The sequence below is a fragment of the Podarcis bocagei genome, assembly GCF_964188305.1.
Source record: "Podarcis bocagei genome assembly, chromosome: 12".
In the NCBI taxonomy this organism is placed as follows: Eukaryota; Metazoa; Chordata; class Lepidosauria; order Squamata; family Lacertidae; genus Podarcis; species Podarcis bocagei.
In genome coordinates, this window is record NC_138137.1 from 48,869,376 (window position 1) to 48,889,789 (window position 20,414).

The window sequence follows — 20,414 nt, forward strand, 5'->3', positions numbered from 1 at the left end:
TTCAGTAAGGGAAAGTAATGGGGTTTTTTTGTATGTATAAAAAGTGTTTGACTACATAGAAAGGAACTTTCGGGGGGGGGGATATCCAAAGTATTTGGAGTGGGTACCATGGAGTAACAAAGTTAGTTTCTGCACTGATTTCAATAACAATAGTGAATGGACTGTCAGAGAGACATTCAATGTACTGTTTGCATTAGCTACCAAAATTTTAGTAGAATGAATTGGGGGAGTGGGGAGTGACAACAGACTGGCATAAGAATGAGGAATTTAAATTAGCACTATAAACATGATGTGGCAATACCACTTGCATACGTTGTTGAATTTTTTAAAAAGAAGTTCAAACGCTACATTAAAAATCAAGGGTACAAAACTTTTATTTTCAAAAATACACTGTATAGATGATAATAGACTTCACTAGTGACTGTGTTTTGTCTTTTAACAGAAGGATAATAAATACTAGCCAGTTTGAATATCAAACCTAATCCAGCTCCACATTATTGTGACGGAACTGATCAGAACATGAGGCCACCCAATTCAAGTCATTCCCCCGCCCCCATTAAGTCTGCATTTCCCATAGATAAAAATTATTGGACCTAACGCTATAATTTTAATTTAGATTCTTTTGCTTTCAAAGTCCTAGTCACTAGTTCAATTCTCTCTTTTAGCAAAGCGGCTTCTTCAACATTTTTGTGAGCTTGATTATTCTTCAGCAAGAAATGGGTGAGGAAAAGCTTCAAGCCTTCATGCAGCATTCCCAATTTTGAGTTGTCAGCCAACCTGGGAAAACACAAAGAACTGCAAGTTAACCAACCCAGTGTTTCCTTTAGGGCAATGTTACATCACTAATAGGGTACCAGCCAGGCAAGCAGGATAGAGGCTTACAAAATACTCTGGAGCATTGTATGGCAAGGCTGGTGACACCATAAGGAAAACCACATTAGGGCTCTGCCGAAGAACTGAAATGTTCCAGCTTCTAGTTCCAGTTAAGCTACAGTAATGGGGAGAAAAGACAGAACCCCTTTTTGACAGTAAGGTGATGGTTTGACAAATTCTACCTGAGACCAGGGGATGTGGGTGGCGCTGTGGGTTAAACCACAGAGCCTAGGACTTGCCAATCAGAAGGTCGGAGGTTCGAATCCCTGCGACGGTGTGAGCTCCCGTTGCTCGGTCCCTGCTCCTGCCAACCTAGCAGTTTGAAAGCACGTCAAAGTGCAAGTAGATAAATAGGTACCGCTCCGGTGGGAAGGTAAACGGCGTTTCCAGGTGCTGCTCTGGTTCGCCAGAAGCGGCTTAAGTCATGTTGGCCACATGACCCGGAAGTTGTACGCCGGCTCCCTTGGCCAATAAAGCGAGATGAGCGCTGCAACCCCAGGGTCAGCCACAACCGGACCTAATGGTGAGGGGTCCCTTTACCTTTACCTAAGACCAGTGTTTGAAACTCCCATTGTTCAAGGTGCATTTTGCGACAGGGAATTTCAGTAGCGCAAGCAGTTTTCTGAGCTCTGGGAGCAGGACTGCATCTAAGATTTCAGATTAAAACTGCAGAGTGGAAGGAAAGGAGGACCTTTTTCTGCCTCCCCACTTCCAGCTACTCTTTTAAGGCTGGAGAAGAGATCCTCTTAAGAATACAGTATTGGGGCAAGGACTAGACCATGTGAAAAGTGAACATAATATTTTAGCTGCAGTTCATTCACTTTCAGCTTTGTATTCTTGTTTTAAAAAAGTGCACCTAGACATTCCGTTGTTGTGCTCATATCCTAGGTATAAGGTGCCATTTAGCTCCCAGCTTTCATATCTCAGTTTCTAACACTACCTGAGACAGAGCCCCTTTTCTCATTAAAATGATGGTTTGACAAATTCTACCTGGAACCCCTAGGATGACTTACTTTCCAAAGATGTGGTTTAGTTCTTCTGGATCTGTTTTCAAGAACAGTGCAGACAGTACCTGTCGTAAGAAGTGGACTTTTGGCTTGTCTAATTCACTGAATTCAATTACCTAGTTAAAAAGCAATGAAATGTCAAAAACTCTTAAGACACTCTCAAGCTATTAAGCTGTCATGAAAATGCTAATGTTATTAGTATTAAATAAATCACCTGTACACTATTACCAAAAGAACAGTCATTAATAATTCCAGAGAGCTCAGCTCACCTGTTTGAATATACAATGGGATCTAAAGCTTAATTGTGAATTCAATGCAAAAAGACATCTGTTTATTGCACATACTGGCCAATTAACAAAGAAGTGGGAAAGATTTCATGAAGCATGAGATCAACAGCAACTTGCTTAAATCTTAACAACCTCAATGGCAGCTAAGAGGGCACTTGCCAGCTGTTGTCAAACTACAGTTCCCATCATCTCTAACCACTGGCCATGCTGGTTGGGGATGATGGCAGATGTGGTCAAACAGCATCACCCTGGGTACCCCTGCATGGATACTGTTGCAAACCTAGATTTCCCCCCATAGAATAACCATTTGCTTTGCCTCGCGTTACATACCAAAGAACATGCGCATTATGCATGAGTCTATCAGGAGATCTAAAAGTAAAGTTTTTCAAAACAGCAACAACAACAACAACAACAAGAGTTTTGCTTACCTTGAAAACAGTGAGGGACAGAGACTTAGTCTTCAACAGATGAGCCAAGAGATTAACTAAATTTGATACAGCAGTAGTGGACAGGTTCCCCAAATCTCTTATTTTATCCCACATACTGAACTGGAATGTCATCTGGTTTTAAAAAAATAAAAAGAGAAAAGGCTGTTTATTAACAATCCTACTCTCACAGGTAAGCTGGCTGAGGGGCCTCAAAAGGCAATCTATGGTGCTGCTCTGCTGGCAGAGAGGAAGGTAACACTAGCAGGTTGACATTTATATCACTGGAGGACGCTGCCCTGCCTTCAGAATGCTTAGAGGTAAAGTGGGGCACGCTGGGGTGGGCACAGGGGCACTAAATCTAAGCCCCTTTATTTCCTGGACATGTCCCAGAAACTGGCACAGCCCTATCCCAGCTCAGGGGTTGGCACAGTTCATTCTCCTCCACTGCAATCAAAGCTACCCACCTTCCCCCCCCGTGGTATTATGGCAGGTCATAGCATACGGTGCTAGCTTCACCAGCTGACCTCCTGCCCCAAACCATCAATATAAGGCAGGATCACTTTCTGCAGTTCATTACTTGTTGCAGCATTGTAAGTTATGTGCAGTACATTCTGACAGGCCAAATGGTGATAGCCTCTGACTCCAGAGGGAAACTTTTAGACATAAACCAGTTGGAGGATCAGAAGTGGAAGAGAGTAGGGTACAGGAGAGAGATCTTCCCTTTTTATCTCCCCCCCCTTTTTTTTTTTGCTTTTTCTTCTGGTCTGGCCTCCTCGGAAAGGAGGAGAGATCATGCAGACCATGCTTTGCTAGAGCAGTGTTTCCCAACCGGTGTTCCGCGGCACACTAGTGTGCCGTGAGACACCGGCTGGTGTGCCGTGGGAGGGAGGCGGGCGAGAGGCGGCGGCGAGAGGCAGCGGCGGCGAGGATCCGCGTCGAGCCGGGGGCGGCTCCGCGGTGGTGGTGCCGAGCGGCGGGGCAGCGCGCGCAAAAGGGAGGAGCGCGAGACAGCGGAGGAGGAGGAGGCCGGCATGTCCGGGCAGCAGCAGCAACAGCAGCAGCAGCAACTCCCGGCGACGGCTCCTCCTCCGCCCGCTATCGCAGCCGCCGCCGCCTCAGCTGCCGCCGCCGCCTCAGCTGCCCTCGCTCTGCTGCCTCCTCCCACCCCGGCAAGGGGGAGGGAAAAAACGTTCACTTTTGTGCGTCCCTCCCGGCGTGACGCTGCGCGCTGACGTCACGGGGCGGGGCTTTAATGGTGGTGTGCCGCGAGATTTTTTTCCGGTAAGCAGGTGTGCCGTTGCCCAAAAACGTTTGGGAAACACTGTGCTAGAGAATGGATTTGTCCTCTCCCTGACGCTTGCATCATCAGTCATTCCTTCCCTTGGAGTTGCTTCAAGGAGAAAGAGGACAGAGGGAGGGTAATTTGTGTGAAAGGGCAGACAGCATCTCTTATGCCTCCAGCTACAGGTTCCTGCCTTATGGTGCCCATGTCATGAGAGACTGTCCCTTACTAAATACAGAATTGAGGATTAATTTAAACACTGGAGCACACTGGTCCCAGAATGTGTATTTGCGCTCTCTCTCTCTCTCTCTCTCTCTCTCTCTCTCTCTCTCTCTCTGTGTCTACTTTCATGTGCTCCAAATCATTTAAATGGATATGGCAGGGAATGACTCTGAAATATTTTCCATACAATCCCTCACTAAGCTGTGGTTCCTTTCTGAGACAATGCTGTTGTTTGGCTTTACATATGAAAGGGTTATGGCTCCCTCCCCACCCAAAACGTATTTTCTACATAAATGCAGCTATTACATTTAGCAGTCATGTATTAAACCACCATATATTACCATTTGATAACACCACTTTCATTCCCAGAAATTTAAAAGGTGCAACCAGTAAAGACAAAGACAAGTTCTCAGCTTACCTGGAATCGCTTTTCATATTCGCAAAACTTGGCAGACAAATATGCATAGAAGGGGTTATAAGTCTTCTCTTGCAGGCAACAGTCTATGAGGACATGGACAATCTCTCTCTCCTGCTGATCTTTCAGCCTAAGCCTAAAACATCAATTGCCATTATGTAAATTCCATTTCCTGAATGTTTAGGCTGAACTACCATAAAATGGAAGAGTTACTGCCACCCAATTCATTCTTGACTCGAACTCAATCCATTACGCATCAAGTTAAAAAAAGAAAAGAAAAAGGATCTAAATAGTTTATGCCAAACCAGTTTCTTCATTGCAGTGTATTCTGCATAATGATTTCAATAATATATGGACAACAAGATCCATACCATGGGTTTCTGGAAAAGAAAGCATTCTTAACTGTGTGCTTTGCATAATATACAGTTGTGGAACGATTACTAATTTTTTTATAAAGAGAAAAGTCTTGATAGGAAAGGTAGGTAGGACTACGATCCATCTTTGAATGCAGTGGTATGCAAAAGAATTGGGAGAGGGAATCTCTCAGTATGACAATATGTAGATAGCTCAGTTGGTTAGAGTGTGGTGCTGCTAACAACAAGGTTGCAGGCTTGATCCTCATATAGGACAATTGCAAATTCCTGCATTGCAGGGGCTTGAACTGGATGATGCTCAGGGTCCCTAGCAACTCTACAATTCTATGTTTGGCCTCTGGGTTACAAAAATCTGGGTTATCTACAACCAGCTGTCTTTCCTGGGGCTGATGAGAGCTGTAGCCCAAAGCACCAGGCTGAGGGGAGGCCAAGCTATTCTGAATTAAGAAATTGCTAGTGAGTGACCGAAGGAAAAACTACCCCTCTCAAGTTTTTCCAATTCCTAATTGAGGGTGTTGGGGATTTCAACCAACCTAATTACAAAAATATAATCAGCATTAATGAGTTCCCACTGGCTGTCTCAGCAGAAAGTCTGGCAGGACTGAACGGCCTCCTTACTCACAGAGCTGGACCACGCAGAGGATTAAGACGCTGTTGGCAAGGAATAGTCTTAACTTGTGCTGTACCTGTTCTGTCAAATAAGTCTGATTTAGATTCCAGAGCTGTCAAATGCTTGGCAGCACTAAAGCCAATTAAAATGAAAAATGCTTAATATTATAATGCAGAGAGTGTCAAGCACAAAATTTGCATCCTTTCAAAATGAGGCTTTCATCTATAGTTACCCAGTCGGAGATGAACTACATGGCTGGGATGGCCTGATTTTGCTACGGTATAGATAAAATGCTTCATTTTACACCAAGCCACTTTTCAGTGAAGTCAATGGAACAATAATGTGCAATTTGTAGCAAACAATGCCACTGATCGCCCCAGAAGATGTTATTAGTCAAGAGGATCAGAAGTAATGCAACTAATTTCTGTAGCTAGCGGCAAGGGTCACCAATGGTGCTCTCCCTGTCACACACCACTCCCCCGCTGAAATTAGGCTTGAAAGAAGCATTCTTTTGTAGCCAATATAATAAATTGTGCTTGGTTGAGGTGTGTATGTGGTGCCCACAAGTTTCTTCAGTTTGCAGATGTGCCCACAGAGTAAAACATATTGGCAATTCCTGACCTAAGAGCTGAGAATGAACATAGGGAGATATGTGGATGCCAGAACTCTAAGGTTCTCATATATTTATTCCACAGGATTTAGTACCATTGTTCAAATGTTTATGACAGGTGGCCTTTAACCTGAAGATGCAGCTGAAGGCCCACTGAAATCCATGAAGTGAGTACCTCACATTTCATACACAACAATGATTCATAGCTGAATTTAATTTTAGATAGTGGGGTCTATGGGACCTCCCGTTACATTTGTGCATATATGCTTGCTTACAGTAATAATGTTTTTGTAAAAGAAATTGGAGTTTAATTTAAGCCACCTGCAGCTGAGTTGGTTAATGGGACTTAAATTTTCGAGAAACCTCACAAACACACAACAAGAAGGGTGCATAGAAATGTGTTCCTACTAGGCACTCTCCAACTAAGAAACTTGATTGAGCTTCCATGTTCACTCTTTCAAGTGCTTCCTTGTTTGGGCTTTCTCTGATTGGGTTTAAACAGAAAAGGATTCCTTCACTTGGTAAGTGTGCCATTTGCCTATAATTTAAGGCAAAAAGCAGCCTCTCTCTCTCACACACCCTTTAAAGAGATCTTTTGCTTTTCTGAGTGGCAACTGTTTCTCATCTTTTCACACGTAGGGTCTACTCCTACATCAGAATCTTAAATAATGTTGCTGCCTACTTGTTCAAATGGAGGATTCTTGCCGCTTTCTTGAGCAGTGATTAACTCTGGAAGCAACATTACATATGAAAGAGCACTGGAGACTTGTGTTGTGTCCTTATAGTATATGTTTTAGTTAATATACAAGCAAAGCATATTGGACAGTAACAGGCAGTCCACTGGGCAGCAAACCTGCAAATGTTGCATCAGATCCCAGAGAGCACCTCCTTCTGAGGCTTTATCTCAATTTAGACAACTCTAGCTAAAAATCCCAGGTCTCATCTCTAAATTCAAATGACCTTTTCTCTCCCACCCTCCCTCATATGTATACACCCTGCGGAGTCCTGGTTTTGGACCCCACCCCCTGCAGGTAGATTGCCCATTCAAGAGAACATTCATAGCCATTATAGGAACATTAAGGCTCTTTTGTCAGATCCCATCAGGGGACACTTTAGGGAAAGCCATAACGACAGACCATTTACAGTAATCAGATAGATGGACAAACTCATACCATCCCATCTCTCAAAAGTGGTTCAGCTACCATTAAATAGCTCCTGGCTGAAAGTTCTCTTGGGAACAGAGAACTGGAGTAGCAAGTAGCCAAAAACATACAAGTGAACCATGATTAGTTATTTACATAACAGAATATTTCCACACCAATTATATTTACTTCTCTAGACAAAAAAGAAATTCCAACCAGTAACAAGGCTCCCAGAGCATTCCTACACAAGCACTCGTTTGGCTCCCAGTTTCTCAGAACATGAATCAGAATATCCTTAATCATAAGGCGTTCCTCCTCTGTCCTCCATTACATTAGGAAGACTTCTGAGATGAACGGCATTTCAGCAACAAAAGCAGGGTGAGGTTTACTCTTGCTATTTACCTAATTTGTCAGTGCATTCAAGGATCAAAAAGTGATACCTACCTCCCCACCCGAATCGAACAAGCAGCTTGGCAGCTAACATTTGTAAGGCATTTCTACCTAGGCACCCCAAATCCCTGAAGTAGGGAAGATACTAAAACAGCTGATTCCAAACACACCACTCTACTGACACAACACACCTTGCCCAAGGGCTCCATAGCATTCAATGTCTGTAGCTTTTACGTCTGCTTGGCAAGCCATTTCTAAGCATGCTTCCATAAGGAACATGTGAATGTCAAACAGTCTCGCAGTGAATAGTTCTTTGCCAAGAAACCCCTGAGTTGTTCAGCAGGAATTGTAATGTGCCAGGCTCATGAATCTCCTGCAGATTTGTTACCCCTTCCGCTTTTTACTACACATGCACTGATCCTGTTCCATTACAATATGTCTTTATCTAGGAGCATATTCCGCTAAGACTGACTTCACTCCAGGGAGCTGCCATGAAATCTTCCTCTCCTCCCATGCCCCCAGTGGTAGTGGACAGGACCTCTAATAGAGGCAGATAAGCTTCTCCATGAGGGACGCAGATGGCGCTGTGGGTTAAACCACAGAGCCTAGGACTTGCCGATCAGAAGGCTGGCGGTTCGAATCCCTGCGATGGGGTGAGCTCCCGTTGCTCAGTCCCTGCTCCTGCCAACCTAGCAGTTCTAAAGCACGTCAAAGTGCAAGTAGATAAATAGGTACTGCTCCGGCGGGAAGGTAAATGGTGTTTCGTGTGCTGCTCTGGTTCGCCAGAAGTGGCTTAGTCATGCTGGCCACATGACCCGGAAGCTGTACGCCGGCTCCCTCGGCCAATAAAGTGAGATGAGCGCCACAACCCGAGTCGGTCATGACTGGACCCAATGGTCAGGGGTCCCTTTACCTTTACTAAGCTTCTCCATCTGTTTACTTCCCTGACTTTCAGGCTTCTGAATTATTCCCACTGTATGGTGTTGCCTCTGGGGTGTGCAAATTTAAGGGCCTGGTCCAACCCACTTAAACTTTCATGGCACAGAGAAGAGAGGCTCAAGAAGAGGTTGTTCTTGCTCATGGCTGAAGGCTCCAGCTAGTTTCTCTGCAAACCACTCACTTCCAGTGTGGAGAGCATTTTCTCTTGCTCAACTCTGGCAGAGCTTTTCCCCAGCAGATTTACTAAAACTTTCTTCCAGCTTTTTTATTTTCATCACTGCTGACAGGCTCCTGGGCAGACAGTCCCTCAGCTGCTCAGTCATCCCACCCACGACTAAGAGCTAAGAAGCTGGATTTCAGGGTCAACCTTGACCCATTGCAGCTGATGATTACTCAAGACCCTCATCTCCTGCCATGCAACCTCCAGGCTCACTTTCAGGACTGCCTCACATTCCTTGGGAGTCTTGTTCTTTCCATGTTGGTTCGATTTATACTAGGTCCCAGCTTGTCATAACAGCTCATATTTCAGACCCCAGTGTTAATGCACTCTCTGCTTTGCGCATGGCAAAAGTTTCCAGGAGCGGCATAATAGGGTTTCATTTCATTTTGACAGGGTCCAAGAATCAGCTTGTCTTACCGAGAAACCCATTTGTCCTCACTATCAAGTACTTGAGTCTTCTTCAAGGCTTGAGGGACAGGTCCCTCTCTTGCACAGATATGTACTTAGAAATTTATTTATTTATATTCAAACTGCTGAGCAAGTGGAGCCTGCTAGAGGCATCTGGTAGCCTTTCTTGATTAAGGATAAAGAATCCTTGACCTAGCAAGTGAGGGCACCTGCCTTTGGATGAGAGAAATTTGTGATTTTTAAAAAATCATTTAATTTAAAGTTTACAAAAATAGCTTACGGGAAACAGGCAGACAGCACGTCTGCTGCTGCTCCATCAGACCTCAGAAAGCTGTCAGCGCAGCCACACACAAGGCTGCTCCAGTTTAGCTAACCCAAGCTAAAACTCTCCTCTTCAAATTCAGCCTCTCACTTTCATGCTGTCCCCTTCACCCTGCAGAGCACTAGCTTGAGAACCCACCCCCTGCAGATAGATTGCCCATTCAGGAGAACATCCACAGCCATTAATGGAACATTAAGGTGGTTTTTTTACATCCATCAGGCAACACTTTAAGCAAACCATCAGGACCAGCCATCTGATTTCAGTTAACAGGCCTAAATTCACAAAAAGGTGCAAAAAAATTATTTTCTCCCTCTATGAAGCAAGCTCTTTTTCAAAAATGGGATTGTATCTTAGGTTTCAATCCTATGCACGATTACTTGAAAGTAAGCTCCATTGAGTATTTTACTTCTGAATAAACATGCAATGCATTGTAAGAATGTTTCTAATTGTTTCGGGTTTGCACCAGGCAGAATGTACACTTGCTCCAGCTAAGGCTTTGTCAGTTCTTATTCACAAGAAAGGTATTTCACATCCAAAGAGTGGCTTAAGTTTCTGAAATCATCCTACCCTGGCGACTACTTACTTTAAAAGTTTTTCAAAGGCATCCAAAAAGTCTTCGCTAGTCATCAAGATACAAAATATATTCCTCCTAATATCTGTGTTCATTCTTTGCTTACGAGCAAGCTCCAGAATCTTCGAACTCACCTGAGTAGGGGAAAGGGTTGAAAACTTAACATTTCACAAACTCTTAATATCGCAGATGAATTTTATAATTTCAAACAGTCGAGTAACATCTTCATCAGGAATATGAGCAAAGTCAAATGTTTGGCTTTCAAGCTACATAACTTTCTCAGGAAGTGAGGAAACCCAGGTATTTTCAACATGTAATCCTCAGGGCCAAACTACATAGTATGTTATTCATACTTTTTGAAAAGTGTGATTAAAATGGGTACAGTGGTACCTTGGTTTAAGAACAGCTTAGTTTATGAACAACTTGGATTAAGAACACTGCAAACCTGGAAATAGGTGTTTTGGTTTGTGAACTTTTACTTGGAAGCAGAACATGTGCTGTTTCCTGTTGAGTGTGTTCAGTTTGTAAATTGAGTCCCCCGCTGCTATGGGAAAGCACGCCTTGATTTAAGAATGCTTTGGTTTAAGAACGGACTTCTGGAACGGATTAAGTTCATAAACCACGGTACCACTGTATTATTATTATTTTGAAGAAAAAGCAGCAACAAGGATTTGATCTGGAACTTGCTCGCAGCCCAGCACCAGTTTTCTGCCATGAAGCCCCCTTGAGCTTGAGTTTAACTATGGAAATGCGGCATACAAATAAAATGATGTATGTCTGTACCTTTGAACAGATTTTGAAAGGAATAAATTTCTAAGCACAACCACCACAAATACCTTCATTTATGCTCATTAAGAATCCCTAGAGCAAGACTATTCTTTGGGAGACTGTCTTAAGACACACCTCCAGAACGACGTTAATAGGGAGGATCACACTTACCTTTCCTACAGTTAGTATTGGTTGCATTTGGTTGCTGGTGCTGTCAATCATTGGCGCTCCGCTCCATGACGACCCAACAATCCACCACCGACCAACTTGTTCAGCAGTTAGGAGAGATTCCAATGACACTCGAAGTTGAGCTTCTTTTCCAGAACTGCTATTATGAGTCTTACAGAAAGGAAGAATGCTATGTCAGAAGATTTTTTAAAATAAAGAGTTTTATACCTAGTTGTCAGCCTAATTAGATGTCCTCCACAGTTACATCTGGCAGCAGATATGATGGAAACCCAGGCTGTGGTTTACTTGAACTGAAAGTGTTCTTCTTTTTGAACCACTGGTAAACTCAGCAGCCAATGCTCATACTGAAAACCAAACCTTGTTGCAGTCAACTGTTCTATATAAGGAGCTCCTAAGGCCCAGGATGTTAGTAGCAGCTTTTGCTAATACTCAAGTCCGTTCACAGTGTATGAAAGAAACATAGCAATATGGTTTTTCATGGAGTTTACCAGTGTCCTCTGCAGCTTTCTTAGTTTCTCAACCGGCTCTGGATCGTACCCAGGGATTTTTCTCATGTCATTGTTTTTTAGTGCCAGCATGGTCTCCAACATGAAACAAACCTTTAGAGAAAGACAGTAAGTCTGCATTATTGTTCCAGTACCTAAAACGGCAAAGAACTGTAGCATAAAAAAATGGACTAGAACTGAAGTTTTATACCCACCCCTAAGACCAATTTTTAAATGCGTCAAACAAAATCAAATGTCTGTAAGTTTTCCAGAGAATGCCCAACACATCATAGCATAGTGCAAGTGGTGTTGGGAAAATATAGGGATACTAAAGTTCCTACCAAACTCTTTTAGGATGGTATTCAGTGCTTTCTGTCTGCTGATGGAACAGGGAGAGGGAGGTGATTATTTCTATTATTTATTAAATTTGTATACTGCCCTTCATCTGCAGATCTCGGCGCAGTTCACAACATAAAAAAACACAAAATACATAACAAATGTAAGAACAAAAACCAAATCAACAACCCCCCCATCCCACAACACATTTGAAAGAGTATCACATGTTAATCAGCCAAAGGCCTGGTTGAAGAGGATTTTTAGTGATTCCTTCCCCCACAGTGTCCCCCAAATCTACTCTAGAGGATGAAGAAAAAATTGTCAAAAAATGCCTTGCCCCTTGTTCCGCTGACAGATTCTTTCCATCCCAGAAAGCATGGGATACCACATTTTGATGAAAAAGTTACCCCAAAAAGGTACTTTAAAAAGGCATTCATACCCTTGACTGGTCCTGGAATTGCTTTCCTACTGCGTTTGCTTTTTTCTGGGCCTCCGTGATAAGTACTTTTAGGGCCAAAGCATCATCTTTCCTCAAGGAAAAGCCTACATTTTTCAGCAGCAGCAGAATTAGTTCAATATCCTTTTCAGAAAAAGTGCTAACAAGCTTCTTTAAGATGTCGAAGATCAGCAGTGAATGCACTACATAAAAGTTATACAAATGAGCAATTAAGACAAGGAGGTTCTCGCATTCTTTCCCTTCAGCTTCACTTTTGTAGACTTCATCAAATTGCCGCACCACAGTTTCCAAAAAGTGAGCACCAACCTGGAACATTTAACACACAAACATGATCCATGAGCTGCTGACCATTTAAACACTTTAAAACAGAAAGCCAACAATGTATAACTAATGTTGTGGTCCTAGAATTTGCTGACCAGCAATTTAAAAGTCATATATAATAATATATAATATTAGCTGCTGTGCTAGCATAAGATTACTAATCACTGCATTAGGCTGCATTACACAGACAAGTCCTTTCACTCAAGATTATTTCACAAGTGATATCTGAATGAATTTTAGTTTGGCAGGACACCCTTGCAAATGCTAATGAGCTGTATCAAGGTGATTAAGAAAGAACAAGTGTAGATGTTCAATATAATTCATAGAGAAGCACAGAAGTCCACTTAAGCGCCACTTTTGAAAACAGCCTTAGATTGCAGTGGATGGTGATGCTCCTGTATACAAGGCAAGTCAGTTATTAAAATGAACGTGTGACTGCAGAAAATTCACACACTGATAATGTGGTGTAAACCACTGAGCCTTGGGCTTGCCTATCGAAAGGTCGGCGGTTCGAATCCCCGCAACGGGGTGAGCTCCTGTTGTTTGGTCCCAGCTCCTGCCAACCTAGCAGTTCGAAAGCACGTCAAAGTGCAAGTAGATAAATAGGTACTGTCCCGGCAGGAAGGTAAATGGCATTTCCGTGCGCTGCTCTGGTTTCAACAGAAGCAGCTTAGTCATGCTGGCCACATGACCTGGAAAAAACTGTCTGTGGACAAACGTCGGCCCCCTTGGCCAGTAAAGCGAGGTGAGTGCCGCAACCCTAGAGTCGTTCGCGACTGGACTTAACTGTCAGGGGTCCTTTACCTTTAATGTAAAGGAGCAAGTCACACACCCCTATGCCCTGTCAGGTCTCACCATCCCTAGTCCAATATTTTAGCCACGCCACTGTGCTGACTTTCAGACTGCCAACAGCACCTTATTGTTTTATTGTGGTAAGTGACCTTGAGGTCATTTCAAGTTTGCCTTCTTGAGGGAAAAGATGTGAAACTCAAATACTAATGAACCCCTCTTTCTACAAATTTATTCAATTAATTATGTGTATTGGTTGATTACAGAAAAACTGAAGTGCTCCTTTGTTTAAACAAATGCCCCCTTTTCAATAAGTAGCTATACTATTATTGTGCAGCAAAAACAACAAAGAGCCTTGGGGCACCTTAAAGACCAACAAATTTGTTTCCTTGACATAAGCTTTCCTTGACTTTAGTCCATCAGATGCATGAAGCATAATCCTGAAGTTGCAGGTGTGTGTGTACATGTGTGAGTTTTTTTGTGGGGAGGTGGGCAGAATTGTAAAAAGTAAGGCCAGAGAGAGAAGTACAATTATGTGATTAACTGTGGTCCTTCATAACAAATGCCCTTTTCCAGAAATGGCTGGAAATCAGAACATGCACTCCAGGCTCCTAGAAACCAGTGTCAAACCTCCTATTAGTTTTAATAGAACTATGGCAAACAAATCATTACTACAGAATACACAGAGTGAAATTTGCAGAAGTTGCTTTTCTCTGTGGTCAACATGCAAAGATCCTTGGTTTTTTCATCACAATGGTGTGAAGTACTACTTAATGAATATTTTCTGAAATAACGACTATATTTATATTCTACCATTCTGCTTAACAGCACCTGGTATGACATTGTTTTTTTAAAAAACCAAGTATCATAAAATCTAAAATGACCAAAGTGTCATGAAATTATTAGTAGAACCAAAAGGAAAGGCGTAGTAGAAAAGTTCCTTTATTACTGTGCTACTCAACAATGGGGAAGATTCAGAAAAATTACCTCAATTCCCACTGTCCGATGAAGGATGCTAACTAAAAGCACATGTTCCATCACCAGCCTGGAAGGCATTGCTGATTCTGTAACGCAAGCACTGATAAGGATATCTGTCAACGTTTCATTCATATCTTTTCTACTGTTCACCATGTAGAGCTCCTCCAACTGTCCACTTATAGAGGCTAAATTTGGTTCACTCAACCTAGCGGAAAATAAATCATATAGAAATAAAGTTAAACGTTAGCTTTAATGTTCTGTTTCATTTTAACATCCAGTCACATGAAATGTATTTCAAAATGTGTGTTCATGGGTGTTTAAAGTATATATTTATATAAACACTTTTGTCCATTTGAGAAAAACTGATAGGCCATTCAGCTCAATTTGTTTGCTTTATTTCCTGCCTTTCTTCCCCTAACTGAACACAAAGTGATGCCAATAATACTTGGAGCAACAAATAAAAATTGCAGTAGGGCAAGTTTGTTGTTGTTGTTGTTTAGTCATGTCCGACTCTTCGTGACCCCATGGACCAGAGCATGCCAGGCACTCCTGTCTTCCACTGCCTCCCGTAGTTTGGTCAGACTCATGAGTAGGGCAAGTTAGAAGTCCTTAAATGTGCTGTCTTGGCTGTAAGGAAAATTTCAATACTCCCTATACAAACTGTCCTGTAAATCATCATCTGAGATACTTCTTCCTGTCTTGAGGTCCAGAGGGTGGCAACAGGCCTTTTCTGAGGTGGCTCTCCATTTGTGGAATACTCTCCCCAAGAAGGCTTGCCTTCATTACATACCTTTAGGCACCAAGCAAAAACATTCCTTTTCTCACTGGTCTTTGGCTAATAAAACAATCTCTGGCCTTTTAAACTGTATTTTGGGGGTATTGTTTTTGTTTGTTACTATGTTATATATTTCTGCATTTTTACATTGTAAACCACCTTGTGATCCTCGGATGAAGGGTGCTAGAGACATTTAATAATAATAAAAAAATACTACCTGTTAATTAGGCCCTTCAGTGTTTTCCTCAGCCTTTCCAATTCTTCCCTTTTTGGGGCATCTATTGTCTCTTCAGACCTTCGCATATGTGGGGGAATATACTTTGTAGCATATTGGCAAGGATTCTTTAAGAAGGAAAAGAAAAAGAAAAAAAGACAATGTATTAATTAAATAATTTAATTTTTGAGAAAATGGTTGAAAATTGAGATCTCATGTGATTTATGAATGAAAAGGAACCTGTTCTGTATATTTTACTATAATGTAAGCCACCTATGCGAACGTTTGGCATACTGATATTGCGAAAGGCGGGAAACAAATGCTCTGTGACAATGCGATAGCCAACATGGTAAAAATATTCACATTTTAACATTGGCATCTGTACCTAAAAATGTAAATGGTGACTGTGACAAATGTAGGTTTGCTAACTTATAGACGTTTGAAAGGTATGCTCATTGGGAAGCTCAGATTAGCTGCTGCTCTCCAAGGAGAAAGTTTGTTGCTATGCACTTGTCAAAGGTATAGTGGTGCTTCGCAAGACGAAAAGAATCCGTTCTGTGATTCTCTTCATCTAGCGGTTTTTTGTCTTGCGAAGCAAGCCCATTGACGGATTATCGGATTATCGGATCAGCTGATAAGCGGCTTAGAAAAAGGGGGGGGGAGGAAAAAAAAACCGCAGGAACTCGCAAGACATTTTCGTCTTGCGAAGCAAGCCCATAGGAGATTTGTTTTGCGAAGCACCTCCAAAACGGAAAACTCTTTCGTCTAGCGAGTTTTCCGTCTTGCGAGGTACCACTGTATGACTTAGGAAACACACAGAGCTGCCTGGTACCAAATCTGAACATTGGTCCATTTAGCTCATACTGACTTGCAGCAGGCCTCCAGGAGTTTCTTTCAGCCTGATCTGGGGATGTGCGGAAGTTAAAGAAGTACCTTCTAATTGTAAAGCAGATGTACTACTACTGAGCTATGACCCATGTCTATCTCACTAAGTATCTCACGCACTAAGTCTATCTCACACAGACCCCCTAAACATCCTCCAATATTTTTTTTTAAACAGACCTCATCCTGTTCTTCAGGAGAGGTAGGTTCCTTGGCTCCAGACTCTGGGCTCCTTAGGCCAGGGGATCTGCTTTCTTCCTCTTCATTCTCGCTTTCTCCTTCACCACTGGATTCTCCTGAGCTTCTTGGGTCTTCTTCCAGAGCGAAATCCTCCTCGGCCTCTTCTTCCAGGCCCACCTCCTCATCTCCCCTCAGCCCCTCTTCCTCAGCCCCCTCTCCCCCCTCTTCCTCCGGCCCCTTTCCTTCTTCCTCTCCTTCCCCCTCGCTGCTCTCGTACAGGCCGGAGAAGGGGGTCCCTGTCTCCAGGGCTCCCAGCACGTAACCCAGCCCGTCCCTGGCGAAGCTGGGAGGCAGGGCGGCCGCCTCCTCCGCCAGCCCTTCCAGCGGCTGCTGCTTCTTCTTCTTCCGACGCTTGCCGAGCCCCAGCTGCCTCTCCAGCCGCCGGATCTCCCGCTCCTCCTCCTCGTTGGCCGCCAGCAAGGCTCGCTTGCGCGCCAGGGCCGAGGCCGAAGGAGAGGCCTTCCCGGGTTTCTTCCGAGGGGCCTCGGCGGCGGCGGCGGAGAGAAGGCGCTTCTCTGGCTCCGGGGCCGGCAAGGAAACCTGCTTCTTCTTCTCCTTCTCCTCTTTCTTCCCAGCTGGCGCTGCCGAAGGAGGAGGCCGGGGATTTTTCACCGCCTCACCGCCGTTCAGGAGACGCCGCCGCCGGCTCCGTTTCAACCTGCGCTTCTCTCGACGCAGCTCCCGGCGGTTCTTGCGGCTGCTCGACGCCGGTGGCTCCTGCAGAGGAGGCGAGGGGAGGCCGAGGCCGCCCTCGGGTCCCCCGGCAGCCGCCACGAACTCCCGCACCGCCAGCCCCAGTTTCTGCAGATTCCCGGCCTTCTGCTTCTGCCGCCCTCGCCTCTTGCTGCGCGCCTGGCCATTTGGGGCCGTCCGCTTCATGGCCTCTGCCGGTGTACACAAACCAGGCCTCTCTCTCTCTCCCCTCAAGCGTTGCGCCTCATGGGCGCCGCCATCTTGGCGCGGCGGCTGGTTCGGGCCTTAGAAACGGCAGCGCCACCTGCTGGACCTTCGTTGCAACCTGGGCAAGCTTCGGGACCCTTTGCCGGTTTGACTCGTCCTCCGCAAGGAACGCTGGGAAATGTAGTTCCCTCTGGGAACGGATCTTCTTCGCAAAAGCCATACAGGAATTCTCTATTTGTGACTGTTTCCCACCCGCCTACCCCCGTTTTCAGAGAGTTATTATCGCTCCGTTTTCAGACGGTTTTCATTTCGTTGTTTATCTGCCTGCTGTGTATCCCTTTGTTGTAACTCTCAGCAAAGGCCACCTTGCCATGCTGTGACTATAAACTGAAAGCAAACAGAATTCAGCAATCCATTGCGTATGATATATCAACAAAATATCAACAAATGGCAAAATTTTCAGCCTCCCAAAGCAATTACTAATTAAGAATAAGAAAGAGGCCCAGCCTTCAGACTAAAAAGACAACTCCTAGAAAAGAAAGAGTATGGAGATCAGCTCTTCAAGGCTGCAAAGAACTGTTGAGCTATAAGCATTAATAGATCTGGTTCAGGTCAGGCTGATGTTCCCTTTCTGGCATTTGTTTGTTTATTTTTTCTTTCATAAAATTTACATACCACTTGATCGTGGAAAAAACCCTCAAATCAGTTTACAGAAAAAGATAAGTCAACAAAATTATCACTAAGCCAATCACAACCCTAATTTAAAACCACAGTAGAATAATAAAAATGTTAAATTAAAACTCGTACAAACTTTTTAGACATGTGGGTAGGCTTGTCTAAATGTCGTCAGCAGATGCCAAAAATAATACAGTGAAGGCACCTGCCCGATATCAGTAGGCAGGGAATTCAAAAGTATTGGTTGGTGCTGCTATATAAAATGATTGAATGTTATTACTTGGGTAGCACTTGGTGGGTTTTGTTCCTTTGGCTCATGGATGGGGCTAGAGCAGGAGTTAGCAAACTTTTAGAGCAGGGGGCCGGTCCACTGTCCCTCAGACCTTGTGGGGGGCCAGACTATATTTTTTTGGGGGGGGAATGAACGAATTCCTATGCCCCACAAATAACCCAGAGATGCATTTTAAATATGAGGACACATTCTACTCATGTAAAAACATGCTGATTCCCGGACCGTCTGCAGGCTGGATTGAGAAGGCGATTGGGCCAGATTAGGCCCCTGGGCCTTAGCTTGCCTACCCATGGGCTAGAGTCCTTTCCTTTTCCTTCTGGGGTGCCAGGGCAACTGTTTGTTTATTTACTTAAGCATCTTTATATCATCCTTGACAATATGTTCATAAGGTGCTGTACAGCATATTAAAACACATCACTGCATATTCTCAAACCAATTAAACATCAATACAAAATAAACACAGTATTAAAAATACATAAAATAGCAAAGACTATAATCCAAAGCCAACTACCTTTCTCTTAATGGAGTATAGAGGTGATGTACACCTTGGTTGAAAGATTACCCCAAAGTTTTGAAATTGCTATTTAAAAGACTGGATGGGTGATGGGTTGAAATGGGAGATGGTGTTCTTTCAGATATTTGGCCATTCAGGGCTTTAATGTGTTGGTGGCAAGGAAAACATAGGTATATAAAAGAAGAATTCCTAGATGCCAACATCCAGGTTTGGGGCAAGTACTCTTTGGTGACAGAACCCCAGCAGAGATTTAAAATCACAAAGTATGCAGCAAAGTAAAGCATGGAAATATAGACTGTTAGACCTTTAAAATATGCCCTTGTGAGTTCCAAAACTTCCCTCTTCCTCTAGCATAGAAAAAGACCAGATATTTGGTAAGATAAAAATGGTTTACTTACAAACTCTCCAATGGTCCTGTGCCTTTCCATACAACATTGAGAAAAAGTTGCACAAGCAGTAAAACGTGGCTTAGTTACAGTGATGAAAGTTCATAAATTATTGGTATAGGAACTCCAAAGTGGCTTGTGAGAGCCATGTAGTCAGAGTTTGGAGCAAGCAGCTCAAACTTCTTCATATGCTGAGCTCAGGTACATTGGAGGATGAAGAACAGGCTTAATTGCCCAGTCCTTCTCAAGGTGAACTAAGGACAGCTTACTCTATGGTTAGCCCCTTCATGCTTTAGACTTAAGCATGTTGGCTATATGAGGCTGGTTATCCCACTCAATCAATCAATTTCTTTATTCGACCGATAGTCAGAATTAAAACATTACACAATAATTATAAACTATAACATCATAGGAGATACATAGGTAAGGTAGGGCCACAGAAATAGACCTCTCACAGATAACCCACATCAAAGCATTCAGTTATACGTTTCCGACGCTTGAGTGCCAGGAAAAGAAATTTAGCCACTGACAAGGTTGTTTTCCCAGAAGACTTATTTAGCAGATATGCTGTCTGGATTCCTCTTTGTCGGGAACTGAGCTGGGGTAAGTATGGAGTTATAAGATACTGTCTTAAATCGTTGTAGAAGGGACAGCTCAATAAAATGTGCTCTGTGGATTCTACCTCGCCCAATGCACAGTGGCATAATCTCTGGTCATATGGAACTCCTCCATATCTTCCCTTCAGGACCGCCGAGTCAAGAACATTCAGCCTAGCCGCAGTAAATAGTCTGCGGTATTCCACGTAGTGGATATCCGCCAGGTAGCGAGCTGGGGCAGCCCGATACAACTGCTCCCCCAGAAACAACCCAGGTTTCACACGGGCTATGTCCTCCTGTCTGGCAATATCCCTTAATCTTTGCGCGATCACCGCCTTTGCGTGGCTATACGTCATGGACTCTATATAAAGGGAGGACAACCCACACTTCTGCACTTCCTCCACTATCTCCCCTTCCCATGGAGATTTAAAGTTATCCCTCAGAATCAAGGGGGCCAAACCCACCGGTCTGAAACAGAGCTTGAGCCATAGCCATAGCTTCGCTTTCAGGGCCACAT

General features: G+C 43.7%; 1 protein-coding gene across 1 annotated transcript; it reads right to left on the reverse strand.

The window, feature by feature from the left end:
* Positions 1 to 356: 356 nt before the first annotated feature.
* On the reverse strand, positions 357 to 18,245 carry NOM1 (nucleolar protein with MIF4G domain 1). The gene is made up of 11 exons (XM_081163568.1): positions 16,475 to 18,245; positions 15,416 to 15,540; positions 14,433 to 14,628; positions 12,318 to 12,641; positions 11,546 to 11,656; positions 11,040 to 11,207; positions 10,113 to 10,234; positions 4,518 to 4,650; positions 2,596 to 2,727; positions 1,887 to 1,996; positions 357 to 777 (listed from the first exon to the last, which is right to left on the reverse strand). Exons 1-11 carry the CDS (start codon positions 17,411 to 17,413, stop codon positions 600 to 602), a joined length of 2,538 nt encoding a protein of 845 aa, XP_081019694.1. The 5' UTR covers positions 17,414 to 18,245; the 3' UTR covers positions 357 to 599.
* Positions 18,246 to 20,414: the final 2,169 nt, after the last annotated feature.